The sequence below is a fragment of the Camponotus vicinus genome, unplaced genomic scaffold, assembly GCF_025532165.1.
Source record: "Camponotus vicinus isolate PSW18456_S1 unplaced genomic scaffold, iyCamVici1.0 SCAF_7, whole genome shotgun sequence".
Taxonomy (NCBI): Eukaryota; Metazoa; Arthropoda; class Insecta; order Hymenoptera; family Formicidae; genus Camponotus; species Camponotus vicinus.
This window is the reverse complement of record NW_028141979.1, coordinates 13,505,875-13,526,816: the sequence shown is the minus strand read 5'-3', so window position 1 is coordinate 13,526,816 and position 20,942 is coordinate 13,505,875. Positions and strand designations below refer to the sequence as shown.

The 20,942-nt window shown below is 37.3% G+C and overlaps 1 protein-coding gene and 2 pseudogenes across 6 annotated transcripts in view; 1 reads left to right on the top strand and 2 right to left on the bottom strand.

Moving 5' to 3' along the window:
- The window catches only part of Dhc62b (Dynein heavy chain at 62B), an 835,389-nt gene that overhangs the window by 103,665 nt on the left and 710,782 nt on the right, over nucleotides 1-20,942 (bottom strand). For 4 of the 6 annotated variants that reach the window (XM_083104284.1, XM_083104288.1, XM_083104286.1 and 1 more), the window contains 2 exons: nucleotides 9,665-9,822; nucleotides 9,341-9,587 (listed from right to left, as the gene is read on the bottom strand). The exons of the other annotated variants lie outside the window; for them this stretch is intronic. In XM_083104284.1, coding sequence (XP_082960410.1) covers nucleotides 9,341-9,587; nucleotides 9,665-9,822 — 405 coding nt within the window. The remainder of the gene's footprint in view (nucleotides 1-9,340; nucleotides 9,588-9,664; nucleotides 9,823-20,942) is intronic. 6 annotated transcript variants of the gene reach the window in all.
- Nucleotides 15,976-16,966, top strand: LOC145974977 (uncharacterized; annotated as a pseudogene).
- On the bottom strand, nucleotides 19,420-20,408 carry LOC145974976 (uncharacterized; annotated as a pseudogene).

Genomic DNA, 20,942 nt, shown 5'->3' with positions numbered 1-20,942 from the left:
TTCCCCTCTTATGGCATAGTGGATGATTCGACTTATAATTTAGATATCTCCCGGAAAAAGTAGGTTTGTGATATCAATCGAATTCGATTAAATTATTGTTCACGATTATCGTAACATCAAGAAAATTAAGTTTATTATCAACTCCCTCCTCCAATGTAAACTGAAGCCTTGGGTGGAAAGAGTTGAAGATACCCAAGACCTCATTGAACATAGAAGAGGGAGCCGCCAAAGCTATATCATCCACATACCTATAATAGAAAGGTAGATTGAAGGGAACTCGTCCAATTGCTTTATTTTCCAAATCTTACAGAGTGATATCAGCAATGATGGGGGATAGGGGAGAGCCCATGGGAGTTCCGAATGTTTGTTGGTATATTTTTCCATCAAAAGTGAAAAAAGTAGAATTTAATATAAACCGAACTGCAGTCAAGAATTCGTCGCGGGGAATGCTACACTTTTCTTTTATTAAACACCATCTCTTCCAACGTTTTCGGAACAATTTAAGCGAGTTCTTCGTAATCATGACACAGGAGTTTCTTATTTTGGCTTAAATAAACTTTAATTTTGTCAAGGTCCATAAAGTCAAGGTCCATAAAGACATAATGCCAAAAGATTCGTGTAACAATGTAGTGTATAAAGTCTCGTGCAATGATTGCGATGCGTCATATGTCGGCCAAACTAGCAGACAGTTAAAAAAACGAATTTCTGAACACCGAAATCACATTCGACGAAATACGTCACAACCTTCGGTTATAACTAATCACAGACTGGAATTCGGTCACGATTTTAATTGGGAAGAATCTGAGATTTTGGACAGGGAGTCCTCGTTGGGCAAAAGGCTTGTCTCTGAAATGCTATTTATCAAGCGCCAAAAAAATAGCTTGAACTTGCAGAGTGATACAGAGGGCTTGCATCATACATTTGCGACGATAATCGATAATTTATCGAAAATATGAGGCGTTCGTTCACGCGTCGGTATGTTTGTTATCGTTGAGTCAACTGCGCATGTCCTTGGTTGAGTCCATGTTTACGTCCTGACAACCGAGGACATATTTATACAGTTCGTCATCGAATCTCGAATCGACATGGGGCGCACAGCGGCATACTATATTATTAATTGTAGAAAGCGCGGAATCTGGTGAGCCATGCTTCTAACTATTAATTTAAGCAAAAATGCTTATTCACGTGTAATATCTTTCGGTATTTATTTTGTTATTTTTATTCGATTTGTAAGATCTGCTGTGACGTCGCATAGTATGGGAGTGGCTCATTGGCGCACAGTACAATTGGACACGTTGCAATTGCACACCGTGCTATTAGACACATAAGATTGCGCACCGTTCGATTGGACACGTTACATTTGCCCACCGTTCAATTGGACACAGTTCTTTTACGCACAGTTCTTTTGCGCACCGTTTGATTGGACACGTTACATTTGCCCACCGTTCAATTGGACACAGTTCTTTTGCGCACAGTTCTTTTGCGCATAGTTCTTTTGCCCACATTACTTTTGCGCACATTACTTTTGCCCACATTACTTTTGCGCACATTACTTTTGCCCACAGTTCAATTGCGCACATATACTTTTCCATGCGAAGGGAGGTTCCACATGGGTTTGCAACGGGGGGGCGGGGGGGCGGTGGGGCGGGAGGCGGGTGTGCAGCTGTGCGTATACTTTGGAACGCAAACTGGGATTCCACATGGGTTTATAAAACTGTGGGCAAAAGTAATGTGGGCAAAAGTAATGTGGGCAAAAGTAATGTGCGCAAAAGTAATGTGGGCAAAAGTAATGTGCGCAAAAGAACTGTGCGCAAAAGAACTGTGCGCAAAAGAACTGTGCGCAAAAGAACTGTGTCCAATTGAACGGTGGGCAAATGTAACGTGTCCAATCGAACGGTGCGCAAAAGAACTGTGCGCAAAAGAACTGTGTCCAATTGAATGGTGGGCAAATGTAACATGTCCAATCGAACGGTGCGCAATCTTATGTGTCTAATAGCACGGTGTGCAATTGCAACGTGTCCAATTGTACTGTGCGCAAATGAAGGCTTCTCGCATAGTATAACTATAGTATATTTAATTGACTGTTGGAAGCAGAGCGCTTACTAGACCTCCGCGGGATGCAATTTAGCGTCACCTACGCGTCGAGAACAAATTCGTTTAATGTAACGCGTCACTATCTGTAATATAAATTGTTAACATCGCGCTGAAGAAGGATCAAAAGATAATCCGAAACGTTCGTTTTTTGTTATTATAATGTGTTTTTTAATAAACTAATATTGAAAAAAGAAAGAAGTGTTGTTGCTTCTCTGCGCTCCAACTACCGCGCGTTGGCTCTTATGCCATTTTCTTTTTAATTTTTTGATTACTTGAGCCAAATCTCTAATTATTAAATAAAAAATATTCTACCTTGTATGCATCTTTAATAAAAAAATTCCTTAAAAATAATTTTTTACAGTAATTTTCCCTCAAAAAATCATTTTCCTAAAAAACAATACCTCAACAAATAATTTTAATAAAAAAATATTAAAAAATTAAATATCAAAACTAAATATGAAATCAATAATTACTATTAGCCAAGTACTTAAGAGCAATTTGTAAATTTGATATAATATTTGCCGTGAAATATCAATTTTATACAGTAGAAATATTATACATAAATTCTCCCTAAGGAATTAAAACGCATTTTATATTTATTCAGAGGAAATTGATTTTTAAAATATTAAATGAGAATTAGGATTCTTTTAATTCTTAAAACACTTTTTATATTATATAATGTATATAATTTAAAAAAAAAGTTACGCAAATTTTAAATCGCACAGTCTTTAAATCAAAGTAAGTTATGAAAACTTGGCGTGCCCGGATTGTTTACATTATAAACAAATATATCTCCAATAAAATGTAAAATATTAGATATTATGTAATTAAATATTTAATCTCTATTTGATTACGATCCGGGCACGCCATGTTTCATAACTTACTTCGAGGAGCGATGAGTGTGTAAGCGCGTGGCGAAGCCTCCTCCCCTCCCCAATCACCGCTTCGCCGCGCGCCGCCATTATGTTACAGTCAGACCGCCTTCGCTGTCGTGTGCTTCGAGCCACGCGCATTGGTCGATCTTCTTTAATTAATTTTTCATTAATTATTGCGAATATCGCAAAATAGTATAATAGCTTCCTTCTTAATTTGAGCCAATCTACCTTCACACTTCGGGACTGTCAAAACTTCCCTGCCACCCTGTATACATGGTGTTCGGAAATCGACAAATTTTCAGAGATTGTCGGGGGCACCATAAGAATCATTTTTTGTAAATGAATCTGGGGTCGGAAACGTGTCATTACATCGCTACGGCATACAGTGTTCGAAAGAGTCGGAACCTCGAAATGTCACAAAAAATTGTTTCAAACAAAGGTTGTAGGGTGTAAAAAGGTCTATTTACTGGCGCCATGTGTTTGACCTTGGATGGCGTCGCCAAGGTCACGACAAGGCCACTTTGAATTTTTGAAATGGAACCCTTCACTTTTTATTGCATATTCAATGTGGCCTTGTCGTGAACTTGGCGACGCCATCCAAGGTCAAACACATGGCGCCAGTAAATAGATCTTTTTACACCCTACAACTTTTGTTTAAAACAATTTTTTGTAAAACTTCTATTTTTTGTGATATTTCGAGGTCCCGACTCTTTCGAACACTCCGTATGCCGTAACGATGTAATGACACGTTTCCGACCCCAGGTTCATTTGCAAAAAATGATTCTTATGGTGCCCCCGACAATCTCTGAAAATTTGTCGATTGAATTTCCGAACACCCTGTATATGTATATATACTTATTCTTTATATATCTTTATATAATTTGCTTATATATTTAAAAAATATACATACATGGTAAATATGCATAATAACGGACCCAGCCCCAATGACCTTGACCTTCACATATATTGTCAAGCTCACTGTCCTGAGTAACATTCAAAAAATTTTAGCCGTCGCTCGTCGTTTATCAAAAAGTTATTAACAAAAAAATTTACTAACTAAAACGTAATATTTGTGACACCATATACATTTAATACAGTGTATCACGTACCTACCACTATCAGGCATATCTTGCAGAATTTATATTTAAGAGACATTATAAATTCAACGAACGTTTTGATACTTTCTTCGATATAATGAGCAAAGCATATCCATTGTAATCACATTATAATAACATTGTAATAAACTCTTTTCCATTATATATATAAAAATGTATTATTAATTTCTGAATAGATTTCTCGCTTGCTTAGTAGTAAAAATACGCTTTTTAATGCAAAGTAAAATTTTATATGAGTTTACAGTGTAACAAACACGGGTTGGGTTAGGTTATATCTTCTAAAAGTGGAGCCCCCCGCAGGGACTGTAATTCACAAATGTATGTGTACACACACACACACACACGCGCGCGCGCGGGGGGGGGGAGTCCAAGGGGGGGCCTTCGGCCCCTCCGGTAGGCAAGGTGGACCTCGCTTTACAACTTACAGCATATATCCATTGTGATTCAACTCTTCGCAATGCGTCCCCTACCGGCGGGGTGGTTGCGGAAGGGGGGGCCAAAGGCCCCCTTCGCAACCCCAGCGCGCGCGCGCGCGTGTGTGTGTGTACATATACATTTGTGATATTTTTTAATCCTATTAAATTGTATTAAATTCTATATAAATCTAAATTGTATTAAATGTATTTAAAATAAATATTTTTTTATATAACAGCTAAAATAGTAGGTTTATGAAAAAAATGCATATAACCTTTTTTGTAGTTTTTCAGCGGCTTTATTTTTTGCTTAAAACTTTCTTTCTCAAAATGAATATTTTCAAAGATAAAAAACATTAAAATTGTGAAATTCTTTTGTTAAGAATTTTTTAATAAACAACGAACGACGGCTAAAATCTTTTGAATGTTACTCAGGACAGTGACCTTGACAACATATGTGAAGATCAAGATCATTGGGGCTGGGTCCGTTATGCATATTTACTACTTATTCTTTATATATTTTTATATAATTTGCTTATATATTTAAAAAATATACATATATATACAGGGTTTAGCAAAAGTGTGGAAACCCCTTAATATTTCGAAAAATACGCATTTAAAAAAAAATGTTTCATACAAAAGTTATAGGGTTTTATGTGGCGCATTACACAGCAACATCATTATGACCTCGAATAGCGTTGTCAAGGTTATGTGAAGGTCACCTCCAACTTTTTAAATGGGACACCCTATATGCTTTTGCATATTCTTGTAGCTTATCTCGAGAGCTTTCCAAAACACTATAATTAAGTTAGTTTTCAGTAAATACTTTCCGAGTTATGAGGCTTGAAATCATTTCTTAATTTTACATAAACCATAAAATATCTTGTAAAATATTCATTTTTCGATTATCTTACCTTAATACTTTTATGTACAAAATAATGAGAGTAATCAATTGGTGTAAAAAAAACATACAGTTGTTTTTAAGAAAAAATATGGAATTGTTAATTGCAAATTACATATTTTTTCTTAAAAACAACTATGTTTTTTCTTCGTGCTGTGTAATTTAAAAAATTGGAATACATTCTGATTATTAATTTTAATTATTATAGTCTAACATTTAAATTTAATGACTTAATTTCTTTCATTAATTTATATTGATTTATATTTGGAAATTTAGACTTTTAAGCTGAACAGTATACTATATAATATAATAAAATTGGCAGCGCCAAGTTTTTTTAATTAAATTCTTTTTTTACTTTTTTGTTTTATATTAACTTGTACAAGTTAACTTGTACAAGTTTTCTTCCTTGTATTTTTATTTATCTTGTACAAATTTTTATCCTTAATTGCGCAATTTTTATATATCACTATTTTTGTAGATAAGACAACAGTTAGATACAATTTGTGCATGAACTTGGCCCTTTTTTTACCTTTTTTTTAAAAAAGGTAAGTTTTTGGGGATTATATAATTACTACGCCAAGTTTTCATATCTTACTTCTATCTGAAGACCGTTTAAACGAGTTAAAATTTGCGTAAAACTTTTTTTAAATTATATACATTATATAAAAGTGCTTTAGGAATTAAAGTAATCTTAACTTATTTAGTATCGACTATAAATTAATATCACATAATTTATTGCATTTGACTAATCGTATTGATCTCATATATTAGAGATTTTTAATTTTTCACTTTTATTATTTTTTTAGATTTTTTAAAGACATTTTTTTATGCAGTTGGCGTATTTTTTTTATTTTTGTAAGGTTTTTTAGTAGAATATAATTTATTTAAGAAAAGAACATTTTTTAATTGATATCGAAGCAATGACTGAAAATAAAATAAATCTGATAATACGTGAATAATTTTGAGCCTAAATTATTCTTTTAAAAATTACGAAAAATGTTCTAAATATTATTCTAAAAATTGAGAAAAATAGAATACAGGCTCAACACGCATATCACGTGTCTCTGAGAGAGGACTTCAGTTGCCTACATTCCCGATTGCCAACTGCTTCGTTTGCGCACAACATTTTGCCGACAGCTTCTTTTGCCAACATTCCCGCTTGCCTACATCCCGATTGCCTACATGTATTATTGCACACACGAAGAAAATAAAGAAACAAAAGTACGATTGCACACATGACATTATTGTTCGCTTGCACATTGCACACATGACATTATTGCACATATAAAATAAGAAAATCATATTAACACTTTCCACACACGACTTTATTGCATACATGCTCATTGCACACATGAAATTATTGCACACATACAGATTGCACACATGACATTATTGCGCACATACACACACATGATATTATTGTACACATGCACATTGCACACATATGATATTGAACACATACAAATACGTTGCGCACATACAATAAGAAAACGGCTTTGTATAATTAGAATCCATGATTAAAAGTGCAGACTGATACTGAATTACTTACAGAATCCCATCTTAAAATCTTTAATCAATTTGATGATAAGATTTCTGTATGCGACCCACTTTCGAATTCGATGAACTTTTACAAGCATATAGTACTAAATAAAGTCGAATGTTATAAGAGTGAATGTGCAGAAACGTTTATTTTTGATATTTTAATTTTAATTATCTTCTTAAATGAGTAGTATTTAAGATTTCCATATAGAAAAAAATATAGAATTCAAATAAAATTCAAAATATAGAATTCAAAAATATTTTGGACCTAGGACTATACTTTGGAAATAGAAATAAATCTCGCTTTGTGTGAAAGTCGATAACCCACGTAAAACAGAACAATTATATATCTCGTTTCAGGCCGTAAGCACGGGGGCTGGTGGGGTAGATCTCATATCGCGTGGAAGTCGACAACCCATGTGGAATAGAACAATTATAGACCTCGTTTCGGACCGTAAGCACGGGGGATGTAGGGTAGACCTCGCTTCGCGTGGAAATTAAAAACCCATGTGGAACAGAACAATTATAGACCTCATTTCGGGCCGCACTATGTTCAGTGACCCACTCAGTTCTCCAAAGAATCGACCTTGCGCTTACGCAATTGAAAAATTCAACATTTATAAAAATAATAAAAATTTGAATACCTCAAGAACAAAACGTCTGCCCATTCGTATTTATGGCATTCGACTTCATTTAGTACGTACTACATATCTATAAAAATTGATTAAATTCGGAGGTGGATCACATACGAAAGTCTTGCCCAAAGCATCTAATTATATTTTTATTTTTTACATAAAATAATATCATGTGTGCATGTGCATGTGTATGTGCATGTGTACAATAATATCATGTGTGCAATGTGTATGTACGCAATAATTTCATATGTGCAATAAAGTCATGTGTGGTGGCTGTTAATATGATTATCTTATTTTATATGTGCAATAATGTCATGTATGCAATGTGCATGTGAACAATAATGTCATGTGTGCAATGCGTATATCCGTAATAATATTATATGTGCAATATGTATGTGTGCAATAATGTCATGTATGCAATGTGTATGTGCGCAATAATGTCATGTGAATGCAATCATACTTTCGTATCTTCATTTTTTTCGTGAGTGCAATAATACATGTAGGCAATCAGGATGTAGACAATCGAGAATGTTAGCAAAACAAGCTGTCGGCAAAATGTTGTGCGCAAACGAAGCAGTTAGCAATCGGGAATGTAGGCAAACGGGACTTCCCCGTCTCTGATTCATGCGTAATCTACAGGGTGTCAGGGCAATTAAAAAAAATGTATTTTGGTCTATCTTCAGTGTGATTTTAATACTGATGTTACAGAATATTAGATAATAATATAAAATTATATCATTTTGCAATTGATATGCACAAAGCGAGAAGATGCTGCCTTCCGCAGTAATCTGTTAAGCATTCTCTGAACAGTTCTAATCATTACACCAATGCCAATTTATACGATATTTTAACATGCTAAGTCCAGATACTTCCGTACATCCCAATTTTATGTATTATTATCCAATATTCTCTAACATCAATATTAAAATCGCTAAAAATAAAACAAAACGTTCCTATTTGGTATATACAGGGTGATGAAAAATTAAGTGCCATAAATTTATGTAATGAAAGAAAGGACGAATACAAGCATTTTAAGTATAGGAACCATGGGTCGGCGACGTTTCATTACGGCGTAACAGGCGTTTAATAGAATCGTCACAACGTCTGCGATGCAATGATTTTATTTCGTCAATTTGATATGTTTACAATAAATGTTCAAAGTTACGACCGCCAACGTTCCGACAAAAGTTACAGCGACGAAGCAGTGACTGCCGCGTTCTTTGGAGCATTTCAAGCATATGTCGGCCTGAAATATTCCAAAGAACGCGGCAGTTATTGCTTCGTCGCTGTGACTTTTGTCGGAACGTTGGCGGTCGTAACTTTGAATATTTATTGTAAACATATCAAATTGACGGAATAAAATCATTGTATCGCAGACGTTGTGACGATTCAATTAAACGCCCGTCACGCCGTAATGAAACGTCGCTGACCCATGGTTCCCATACTTAAAATGCTTGTATTCGTCCCTTCTTTCATTACACAAATTTATGGCACTTAATTTTTCATCACCCTGTATATTATAATGAAGGTGAATATTTTAAAATATATAAATAAATAAAGAAAGATGTTTTTCTTTCTTTTTTGTATTCCAATTTGGAATGCTTATTTTACTACTCTACTTATTTTACCACTTAATGATTGTTATTATTTTGAGCCAATTTTTTATTTTAATTTTAAATTATAATCTATTTTATATATCTTTTGAAATATTAATCAGAGAATCAATCATTTAAATTAAGATCGTGAATTATACTTATATAAAGAATACTTTTTCGGTATAGTATACTCCGGGCCGATGTCTGCAAACGAATAGTTCGGATTTGCAATTACGTTCGGATTAAAAAAATCCTTTAGAATAGTGATGAGACACCTTCTATCTCTCTCGTCTGTCACTCTACCTCCATAATTACATTCACCTGTAAGATATGTAATTGCCTTGAACGGTATTTGTTCATAATTTTCGACGAACATTTTGAGCTGTTGAGCAGATATTTGTAAATCAGATTCACTGAAATCTAAAAAAAAATATTGATATTGGAAAATCGGATAGATTTGAAATAAAGTGTTAATTAAATAAATGCTAATTAGAAACCATATCGAATATTCCAGCCTTGAGGACCATAATTTCGTCGTTCTTGAACTACCGCGTGGAAGAAACATAGAGCATATAATAATTTAAGGAATACTTTCTTCCTCGATGGATCTTTCTCCAGAGATTTCATTTCTTTCACTCCTTCGATCGAATACGATCTAAATATTAACAAATATGTTTGCTCTTATTTAATAATATTATTAAATAATTTAATAATCAAAATGTTTTTTATTTAATAATTGTCGTATACAAAATATGATAAATGTTTACTTTAGGTTACACAGCTCGAAAAATTTTGATTTTGACATATATATCTCGTTTACATGGTTCATACCTTTACATAATATACCTTTACATAAGTTTGCAACTTTTTATGCGAAAGCAATATACAGGGTGAGCCATTTTAATTAACGCATGCAATTATTTCGGAAACAAAGCATTTTAGAGAAAAATGTTTCAGACAAAAGTTTTATGGTTTCGAGGGGGCCATAAGATGGTATCATTGGTTTGATCTTGAAGAGTTATTTGAAGGTCACATGAAGGTCACCTTCAATTTCTTAAATGGAACCTATTATTTGTCATTGCATATTCTTGTAGCTTATCTCGAGAGCTTTCCAAAACACTATAATTAAGTACCTTTTCGTTAAGTACTTTTTGAGTTATGAGGCTTGAAATAATTTCTTAATTTTACATAAACCGTAAAATATCTTGTAAAATATTCATTTTTCGATTATCTTATCTTAATACTTTTACATACAAAATAATGAGAGGAATCAACTGGTCTAAAGAAAACACATAGTTGTTTTTAAGAAAAAATATGGAATTGTTAATTGCAAATTACATATTTTTTCTTCAAAACAACTATGTGTTTTTTTTACACCAGTTGATTCCTCTCATTATTTTGTACGTAAAAGTATTAAGGTAAGATAATCGAAAAATGAATATTTTACAAGATATTTTACGGTTTATGTAAAATTAAGAAATTATTTCAAGCCTCATAACTCAAAAAGTACTTAACGAAAAGGTACTTAATTATAGTGTTTTGGAAAGCTATCGAGATAAGCTACAAGAATATGCAATGACAAATAGTAGGTTCCATTTAAGAAATTGAAGGTGACCTTCATGTGACCTTCAAATAACTCTTCAAGGTCAAACCAATGATACCATCTTATGGCCTCCTCGAAACCAAACAACTTTTGTCTGAAACATTTTTCTCTAAAATGCTTTGTTTCCGAAATAATTGCGTGCGTTAATTAAAATGGCTCACCCTGTATATCCTACGGGATCGTCTCAATTGCGCACATTCCCGATCGGACACGATGACATCTCCCGATCAGACACAGACCCGATCGGACACAGACCCGATCAGACACAGACCCGATCGGATACATGCTTTCGCCCTGTGCTTTTAATGCGAAACGAAGTCTATTATTGTACGGTTCCACATGGGTTTGCAACTTTACACGCGAAATGAGTTCAATTCACACCGCCCTGTGCTTTCAGTGCGAAACGAGGTTTATTATTGTACGATTTCACATAGGTTTGTGTCCGATCGGGACTGTGTCCGATCGGGTCTGTGTCCGATCGGGAGTGTGTCTGATCGGGACTGTGTCGGATCGGGAAAGTCGTCGTGTCCGATCGGGAATGTGTGCAATCGGAACTCACTCTATCCTACACTTCAGACACGGATTAGGTTATATCTTCCAGAAGTGGAGCCCCCCCTCCTATAGGGGACGAAACCCACGGTGTCCACATATGTACTTTGCAAAACGAAGGAAGTTATATATAAACACTTATTAAAAGTTTAGGTAAAATAAAAAGTGCAATTTTTATACCTTATTAAATTATATTTGTCTTATAGATCATGTAGAGCAGAGCTGTCCATGTTTTGCACATTTCGGCCGATTTCCATGAGTCAACGCCTATCGCCGCCCCTCTCCCCCTTTACATCTCGAGATCTTAACAACGAGCCAGCTAACAACCGTAAACCAAGACGCGCGACTTTACTTCAGGTACGGCTCATCTATAACGCGATGTTGTTTCCCGTCCACCAAATGTTAATACTTTAAAAAAATACGCGAGTTCTTTAAAATCTTTTTAGATAATTAATTCAAAATGTATAACAAAGTTTCAATTCCCGATTATTAATTACATTAATATCAAAATATTGACATTTGGCAGACGGGGTGTAGGGAACAGCATCGCGTTATAGATGCGCCGTACCTGAAGTGTCTTGGTTATGGTTGTTAGTTGGCTCGTTGTCAAGATCTCAAAACGTAAGTGGGAGGCGATAGGCGTTGACTCAATCAATCGGCCGAAATGTGCAAAACGTGGACAGTTCTGGTGTAGAGGATATAATTTTGCCATAATATTAAAGAAATGTAAACACATAAATGATATAATGAAAAGATTATACAAGTAAGTATGAAATTTCAAAATCGCATATCTCGAACGAAGAGAGACCGCCGCAAAATTCAAACGGTGTATTACTTAGAAATGTATCCTCTACAATATATATCAAAATAAAAATTGTTCGTAACCTAAAGTAAATCGTTTCGCGTAGGAAATTGAAAATCATGTAACCATATGATAAATCGATAAGTATAGTATTAGATGGATTTCCAACTTTTCATGTAAAACAAGATCCACTTCACATCTCCTGATGCTTTCAGTGTGAAATGAGATCTATTATCGTATGATTCTACATGGGTTTCTAATTTACCATGCAAAGCGAAATCCACCCTATATTTCACGGTATTTTCAGTTCGAAACTAGATTTATTATTGTGCGATTCCACATTGGATTTTCAACTTTTCACGCAAAGCGATATCTACTCTATATTGCCTTATAATTTTTAGTATCATTGGTATTTGGTATAAATTCATTTGGTATAATTTTGGTAATTTTGGTATCAAAGCAAATATACATTTTATCTATGTGATTTTTTTATCAATAACATTTTAATAAATAACAAGCGACGGAAAAGGTTAATGGCAATTTAAAATTTTTAGATATTGAAAGTTCTGCGTGAGAAAATTTAAAACAATTTTCCTTTTGAGTTAATGTTATAATTATGTTATACTTAATAATATAGTAAATATTTATCTTTATACTACAGCTTATATCTTTACATAGATTTTCAAATGACTTCTAGTTGACCTTGATGTTTAACTTCTAAGAAGGTCATATATAACATTAACTTAAAAAGGAAATTGTTTTAAACATTCGGATAAAGTTCCGAAAACGACTTACCTCCGATTTCGATGAAACTTGGTGGGAACCTTCCTTTTTGGTCAAAACGAAAACCCTTGAAAGAATTTAGGGCGACTAGTTCGGGAAGATCATTTTTCACGATCAAATAGCAGAAAAGTTTGATGGTACATATGAGTTATATATACCTTTGCTATTTCTTTATTCGACATATTTACAAAATTTATATTTAAATGACTTAAAACTCAAATTTCTCATCCTCTTACATTAATAAATTCGAAAAGATTAACAAAGACCACTACGCAAGGCTTGAATTTTAGCGATATAACGCACAGATCTTTCGCTTCCATCGATAAATCTACAATATATTAAAAATGTAAACGAATATGTACAACAAACTCACCCTGAGCTGCTACCTTGAAATGAACTCATTAAAAGTCTTGCTAATCTTTACGATATTTTTAATATACAGGGTGTTCCTGAGCACTACCTCACGCACTTGTGAGGCGGTAGAGAGCAGTAAATTAAATAAAGAAGTCCTATTCCATGTAACGATTTTTGCAATAATAGAAATATTAATTATTAAAATCGGACGAATGAGAGAAGCGCTCGACCGCTCGAGCTATAGCACGGTCCACTGTATCAGACATTGCCTGCCGGCGTGCAGCGAGGGGAGGGACAGCGTGCCGCTACCCGTGGTTATCGCCATCGCCATTTTCACGTTTCGTTCGGGTCGAGCGAATGTGAAGGGCCTGACACAGGTCAGCAGCCGAAGGTCTCTTTAACGCTGCGTTTTTAAGCCTATTTGCTCGGTGATCCCTTTTCGGTAAAAGAACTTAATCCTTGTTACGCGGGACGAGACCTAGTGCGATCTTAGGATTTAGGGAAGAGAACGGATTAAATAATTAAATTATACATTAAATTAAAAATACAATATATTATTTAAAAAGATAAAGAAAGAATGAAAAAATATATAATAGCATTTATAACTATGTATAAGTAGGTGGCTGTGTGTATGTACTATATTTCCGCAGGTGTTACAGTTCGAAGGTCATCAGTCAAAATGTACAGAGAAGAATTTACGTTAAGAAATAGAATTCTAACTGATTGTTACAATATATATAATTAATAAAATATGAGAAATGACAAAAGTAAAAAAATGAATGTATAATAAAAGTATGGATAACGCTTACTCATTAATAGATAGAATTCGTTGCTTGCGCATATGTGTTATAATTAAAATTAAAATTTTCTAAATTCGTTAAAACACAGGTCTAAATTAAAATACAATGATAAAATAAGAGATTAGCCAAATCTAAGTTCGAAAATTATTCATCTATTCCAACGGTTTCTCCAAAAATGATAATATGATAATATAAATGAAAATATAAAGGAAAATATGATAATATAAATATATAATATGATAATATAAATGATAATATAAAGGAAAATAATATAAAGAGCAAAAAATAATAATATAAAGAAGATAGGAAATTAAGGAAAATGAAAGGGAGAAAAGAAAAAAATGAAATGGAGTGTTATATATAGGACTTTCGTTTCCGGTGCGTTAGAGTGTGACACGTGGATGTATAGAGGTGATTTTTGGAGACGGGCTAAAAGTGAAAGAAAGGGGTGGAGAAGGTGAGAGTGGATGGAGGTGCGAATGTGTGGGTGAGAGTGAAGGGAGTTAGGCAAGGTTAGGGACAAAGGGATAAGGGAGAGAGGTAAGAGAAGTAGCAGTGACGGGCTAGGCGCGGAGTATAGATAGTGTAGAGAGGTAGCGCGCGGAGTATAGATAGTGTAGAGAGGTAGCGCGCGGTAGTGAGCGGCCGGGCGGTTAGGCACGGGGTAGAGAGTAGATAGAGAGGAAACTCGAGTAGGAGGAGTGATTGCGAGTGATACGGTATGGAGAGAAATTTAGGGACGGGGGAAAGAAGGGTAGGAAAGGAAGGGAAAGGAGTGAAAGTGTGGGTAATATAGAGGAGATGTGGAAAAGGAAAAGGGAGGAAATGGAAAGGAGCAGAGAGGAAGAGGAGGCAGTTTTTAGATCAAGTAAGAAAACATTTAGATCGCCAGGAGAAGAAGGGGGAGAAGAAGAGAGGGGGATGGAAAGGGGGATTAAAAGAATAATAGAGAAGTTTAATAGAAGGATGGAGGAGGTGAAGGAGGAGGTAAAGGAACAGGGGAGAAAGTTAAGAGAGGAATTAGAGGAGATGAAGGAAGATTTCAAGGAGCAAGGGAGGATGTGGAAGGAAGAGATGGAGAAGACAAGAAAAGAATTTAGGGAAGAGATGGAGAAAGGGAAAAAGGAGAGGGAAGGCATAAGGGAGGATATAGAATAAATGGAAAGAGGAATAGAAATGCTAGAGGGGAGAGTAAAGGAAGAAAGAGAAGGGGGGAAGGGGAGGAAAAAAGGGAAAAAAAAGGAGTAGAGAGTAGATTAAAAGAGGTAGAGAAATTATTAGAAGGAAATGAAAAAGAGGAAAGAAGGAAGAACATAATAATAAGGGGATTGAAAATAAAGGAGGGAAAAAGGAGAGAGACAGTGGAGAAAATATTGGGGATGATTGGAGCGAGAGTGGTGGTAAGACAAGTAATTAGAATAGGAGGGGATAAGGAAAAGGGAAGAAAGATGGTCTTGGTTAAGTTAGAAAATGAGGAGCAGAGGTGGGAGGTGCTAGAAAAGAAGTTGCTTCTAAAAGGGAGGAGAAAAAGGATAATGGAGGACTTGACATGGAAGGAGAGAAGACTAAGATGGAGACTGGAGGATTTTGCGAGGATAGAGGAAAAAAAGGGAAGAGAGTGTGGATTGGAAATGGGAGAGTAAAAATTGATGGATATTGGTGGAGATGGGATGAGAAGGAGGAGGTGTTGAAAGACGGAAGAGGGAATATGAGAGGAATAGAGCAGGGGGAAGGCAAGGAGGAGGAGAAAGGGGATATAAAGTAGGAGAGAAGAAGGAAGGGAACGGAAGGATGGAGGAGGGAAGGGAGGAGGATAAAGAGAGAGAAAAAGGTGGATGGAGTGTAGCTTTTTGGAATGTGGCGGGATTGAGAGATAAAGACAGGAATTTTTGGATGGATTTGAGGGAATGGGACATAATGGTATTATCAGAAACATGGGTAGAAAAGGATGGGAGAATATAAAAGAAAGACTACCAAGAGGATATGAGTGGGGGGTGCAGTTAGCAAGTAGAAAGAACAAAAGGGGAAGAGCAATGGGAGGAATGTTAATGGGAATTAGAAGGGAAATTAACAGAAAAGGGAATAAAAATGGAAGTTAAGGAGAAGGGGATCATAGTGGGAGAGGTAAGGCAGGAAAAGGAAAAATGGAAAATTGTAGGGGTATACGCAAGTGGAGGGATAGAAAGAATGTTGCAGAAGCTGGAATACTGGAGGAAAAAGAGGAGGGAATAAAAACAATAGTGGGAGAAGATTTTAATGCAGGGACGGGGAGGGAAGGAGGGGGAGTGGTAGTAGTGGAGGAAGAAGGAGAAGAAGGGGAGAGTGTGAGAGGGAAAAGAGGCAGTCAAAGGATAGGAAAATAAACGGGAAACGAAGAAAATTGGTGGATTTTTTAGAGGAAAGAGGATGGGGAATATTTAATGGAAAGGTGAGAGGGGATGAGGAAGGGGAGTATATTTTTACAGGGGGAAGGGGAAATACGGTAATAGATTATGTGTTGGGTGAGGAAGAGGTAAAGGAAAGAGTGAAGAGAATAAGGATAGGAGACAGAGTAGAGTCAGACCACCACCCGTTGGAGGTATGGATAAGGGGAGGGGAAAATAGAAGAAAAGGGAAAGAAAAAAAGTATAGGAGTAGTAGGGGAGTATGGGACGAGGAGGGTTGCAAAATGTTCAGGAGTAAGCTGGGAAGGGTGGAAATAGGTATAAAAGATATAGGAGAAGAATGGGAAGGGATGGAGAGTAAAGTAAAGGAAGCGATAAGGGAGACAGAAAAGGTGCTAAAGGTAGGAACAAAGGGGAAAGGAGGATGGTGGGACGAGGAATGTATTGAGAAAAAGAAGGAGGTAAGAAAGGAGCTAGAGGATGGAGGAGAAAGGGAGGGAATGGTGAGGAATATAGGAAAATAAAGAGGGAATACAAGACATTATGTGAAAATGAAAAAGAAAGAGCGAAACGATAGGAGGGAGAAGCAAGTGACAGAGACAAGAAGAGAAAACGAGGTCTGGGAGATTATTAATAGAGAGAGAAAAAAGAGGAAAGGAATAAACGAAGGGATAGAGATGGAGGAGTGGAAGGAGCATTTTATGAGGATACCGGGCGGAGTGGAAGGAAAAGTAGTTAGGGGAGGGAAATGGGAGAGGGGAAAAGGAGAAAGAGAAGAGGAAGAAGAATTAAGTAGGGAGGAAGTAAGGAAAGCTATAAGGATGTTAAGGGAAGGCAGCAGGAATAGATGAGCTACCGAGTGAGGCATGGAAATATGGGGGAAAAGGGATAGAGGAGTGGGTATGGGGGTTTTGTAATAGGGTGTGGAAGGGAGAGGGATGGCCAGAGAGATGGAAGGAGGGGATAATAGTACCAGTTAGAAAAAAGGGGAAGGGTGTGAAGGCAGAAGAATATAGAAGAGTTACATAAATGCCAGCGATATACAAAGTGTATATGACAGTTTTAGCAGAAAGGCTGAGGAAATGGAGGAAAAGAGGATATTGTCGGAAAATCAGACGGGATTCAGAAAGGGGATGGGGACTATGGATAACATATACGTAATAAACTATTTGGTGAATAGGCAGTTGAGTAGAAAGAAAGGAAGACTTGTGGCAATGTTCATAGACCTGAAAGCGGCATTCGATTCGGTGGATAGGGGGGTGATGATAGAGGCAATGAGGGAAAGGGGAGTTAGGGAGGGATTGATAGAGAGGGTGGAGGAGGTAGTGAGGGAGACAAGGAGTAGAGTTAGGGTGGGAGGGGAGATAGGGGAAAGTTTTTGGACAGCAAGGGGGGCCGCTAAGTCTATTGCTGTTTAATATATTATTGGAAGATCTGGAAGAGGAAATGGGGAGGGGCTAAACTGGGAGAGAGAAGAATATACACATTGGCGTATGCGGACGACGTAGTTTTGATGGCGGAGAAGGAAGAGGATATGAGGAGCATGATGGAAAGATTAGAGGGGTATTTAGAGAGGAAGAAATTGGAATTAAATCCAATTAAAACTAAAATTATGAGGTTTAGGAAGGGGTGAGGAAAAGGATAAAGGAAAAGGATTGGCGATGGAAAGGGAAGGTAATCGAGGAGGTGAAACAGTTTCAGTATCTAGGATACACGCTACAAAAGAATGGAGGACAGGAAGCACACGTAAAGGAGAGGGTGAGAAGGGCGGCAGTAGTAATGGGGCAGGTATGGAAAATAGCGAAGAGAAGATTTGGGAAAGATTGGGGAAGGAGATTGTGGATGTTTGATAGGTTAGTATGGACGGTGTTAGGATACGGAGTAGAGGTATGGGGATGGAAGGAGAGAGAAGGAATGGAGAAATTGGAGGAGAGATATTTGAGATGGGTGTTAGGAGTGGACAGAGGAACGCCAGGATACTTAGTAAAAGAGGAACTGCAAAGAGAAAAGTTGAGGGGAAGAGCAGGGAGACGGGCATGGGGATTTGAAAAAAAATTGGAGGAAGATAAGGAGAGTGTGCTGGCTAGAAGGTGCTGGGAGGAAATGAGGGAAGAGGTTTGGACGGGGAGGGGAGATTCGGAGTGGGAGAAGGAGAGGAGGGCATTCTTTGAGGACAGAGGGATGGAAATAGAGGAAGTGGAAAGAAGAAGAAGGGTGGGAGAGGGATGGTATGGGAAACTGGAGGGCAATGAAAAAGAGAAACAAAGAAAGGAGAGATGGGGGAAAATAAGAGATTCAAAGTATAGCAAGTGGTATGGAAAGGTGAAAAGAAAGGGGATACCGGAATACTTAAAGAAGGGCTGGGGGGAAAGCAGATGGCAGAGGTTGGCGAGATTTAGGCTGGGAAATTAAATGAGGAAAGGAAAATACTGGGAGGAAGAGGAGAAAAGGACATGTAGGTTATGGGGGGGGAAGGGGAGACGTGGGAACATGTATGGGAAGAGTGTAGAGAATGGGAAGAGGGAGGGGGTAGTTGGCAGGAAGCGGTGGGTTGGGTGTTAGGAGAGGAAGGAGAGGTGGAGGGGTGGATGAGGGAGTTAGAAAGAGTAAGAAGTGAAGGGGGTGTAGGGGAGATAAGGGAGGAGGAGTGAGTGAGAGGGTGCGGGAGAGGGGGGAAAGGGGAAGAGAGAGAGAGAGAAAGGAAGGAGAGAGAGGGAGAGAGAGAGAGGAGGGGGCGTAGTCGAGTTGTGAAAAAATAAATAAAGAAATAAGCAAGAGGAAACGGAAGTCCGCGGCGAGGCGTGTGGTGTGTGCGAAAGTTGGCGTGAGTAGGTGACTCACGGCAGCTGACTTAGTACTAAGTTAGGTTAAGAGCTAGGTTAAGAATCGTAGGTTAAGAGAGGTGTAAGAAGATTGTAACCCTAAAAGGATCAATAAAGCATTACTACTACTACTACTATATACAGGTTGGGGCATTTTAATCGCCCCAGGCGGATATCTGGAGAACTAAAAGAGATACAGAAAAATGTTTCATACAAAAGTTGTATGGTTTTAAGGGGGCCATAAGATGCTTCTCTAATGTCACTTTTTTCCTAAACATTTCTCTACCCTCCTCATCCCATATCACTCTTCCCACTCCTTCTATCCTTTCCCCTCTCCTCTTCCTCTCCACTTTCCCTTCCACCCATACTTCCATCGGATGATGATCTGATTCTATTCTATCTCCTATTCTCATTCTTTTGACTCTCCCTCTCACATCCTCATCTCCAATTACATAATCTATTACTGTATATCCCTTACTCCCCGTAAACGTAAATTCGCCTTCCTCATCTCCCCTCATATTTCCATTAAAAATACTCCATCCTTTTTCTTCAATCAATTCCACTAACTTTCTTCCGTCTCTATTTATCTTTTCGTCCTTTGATCTCCTTCTTTTCTCGCTTCCTGGTTCCCCCTCCTCTTCCTCTCCCACCGCTCCTCCCTCTCTTCCTGTTCTCGCGTTAAAGTCCCCACCTATCAGTATTCTCCTTCCCATTTCCTTTTCTTCCATCCATCCCCCCATATCCTTTAACACTTCCTCTAAATTCCCCTTCACATATACTCCTATTATTTTCCACCTTTCGCCCCCACTTTCACTTTTCCTTCAATTATTCCTTCCCTTTCTGATTTTATTTCCTGTCCTTTCTCCATTACTTCTTTTCTTATCCCCATAGCCATTCCTCCCATTGCTCTCCCCTTCCTATTTCTCCTTTTTGCTATTTGCGTCCCCCATTTGTATCCTTTTGGTAATTTTCCTTTTATCCTATCCCATCCCTTCTCATCCACCCATGTCTCTGACAACACAATTACGTCCCAATTTTCCAACCCCTTCCAAAAATCTCTGTCCTTATTCCTCAACCCCGCTACATTCCAGAATGCCACCCTCCATTCTTCCCTACCAATCTCCCCTCTCTTCTCCTCCTCCATTATTCCCCCATTCTCTTCTCCACTTATCTTCCTTCCCCCTGTATTTCTCTTCTTATCTCACCTCTTTCATCTCTCAATACCTCTCCTTCGTCATCCCATCTCCACCATTGGTCCCCTATTCTTATTCTCCCACCTCTTACCCAAACTCTTCTTCCCTTCGCCTCCTCCATTTTTGCTATCTCTCCCAACCTCCATCTAACCCTCCTCTCCCTCCACGACAGGTCCTCCAAAATTCTCTCCTTTCTATCTCTTAAATTCTTCTTTTTGTCCATCACCTCCCATTTTTGCTCCTCACTTCCTAACCTGACTAATAGCATCTCCCGCCCTTTTTCTTTCACTTCTCCTATCCTTTTAACTTCCCCTACTTCCACCTTCGCTCCCTCTATCCCTAATATCTCCTCCACTGCCTTTCTTCTCTCTCCCTCCTTTATTTCTACATCTCTTATTACCACATTCCTCCTCCTCTCCTCCTTCTCTCTGGTGTCTAACCTTCTTTCTAACTCACCTACCTTGTCCATTATCTTATTCCCCCTT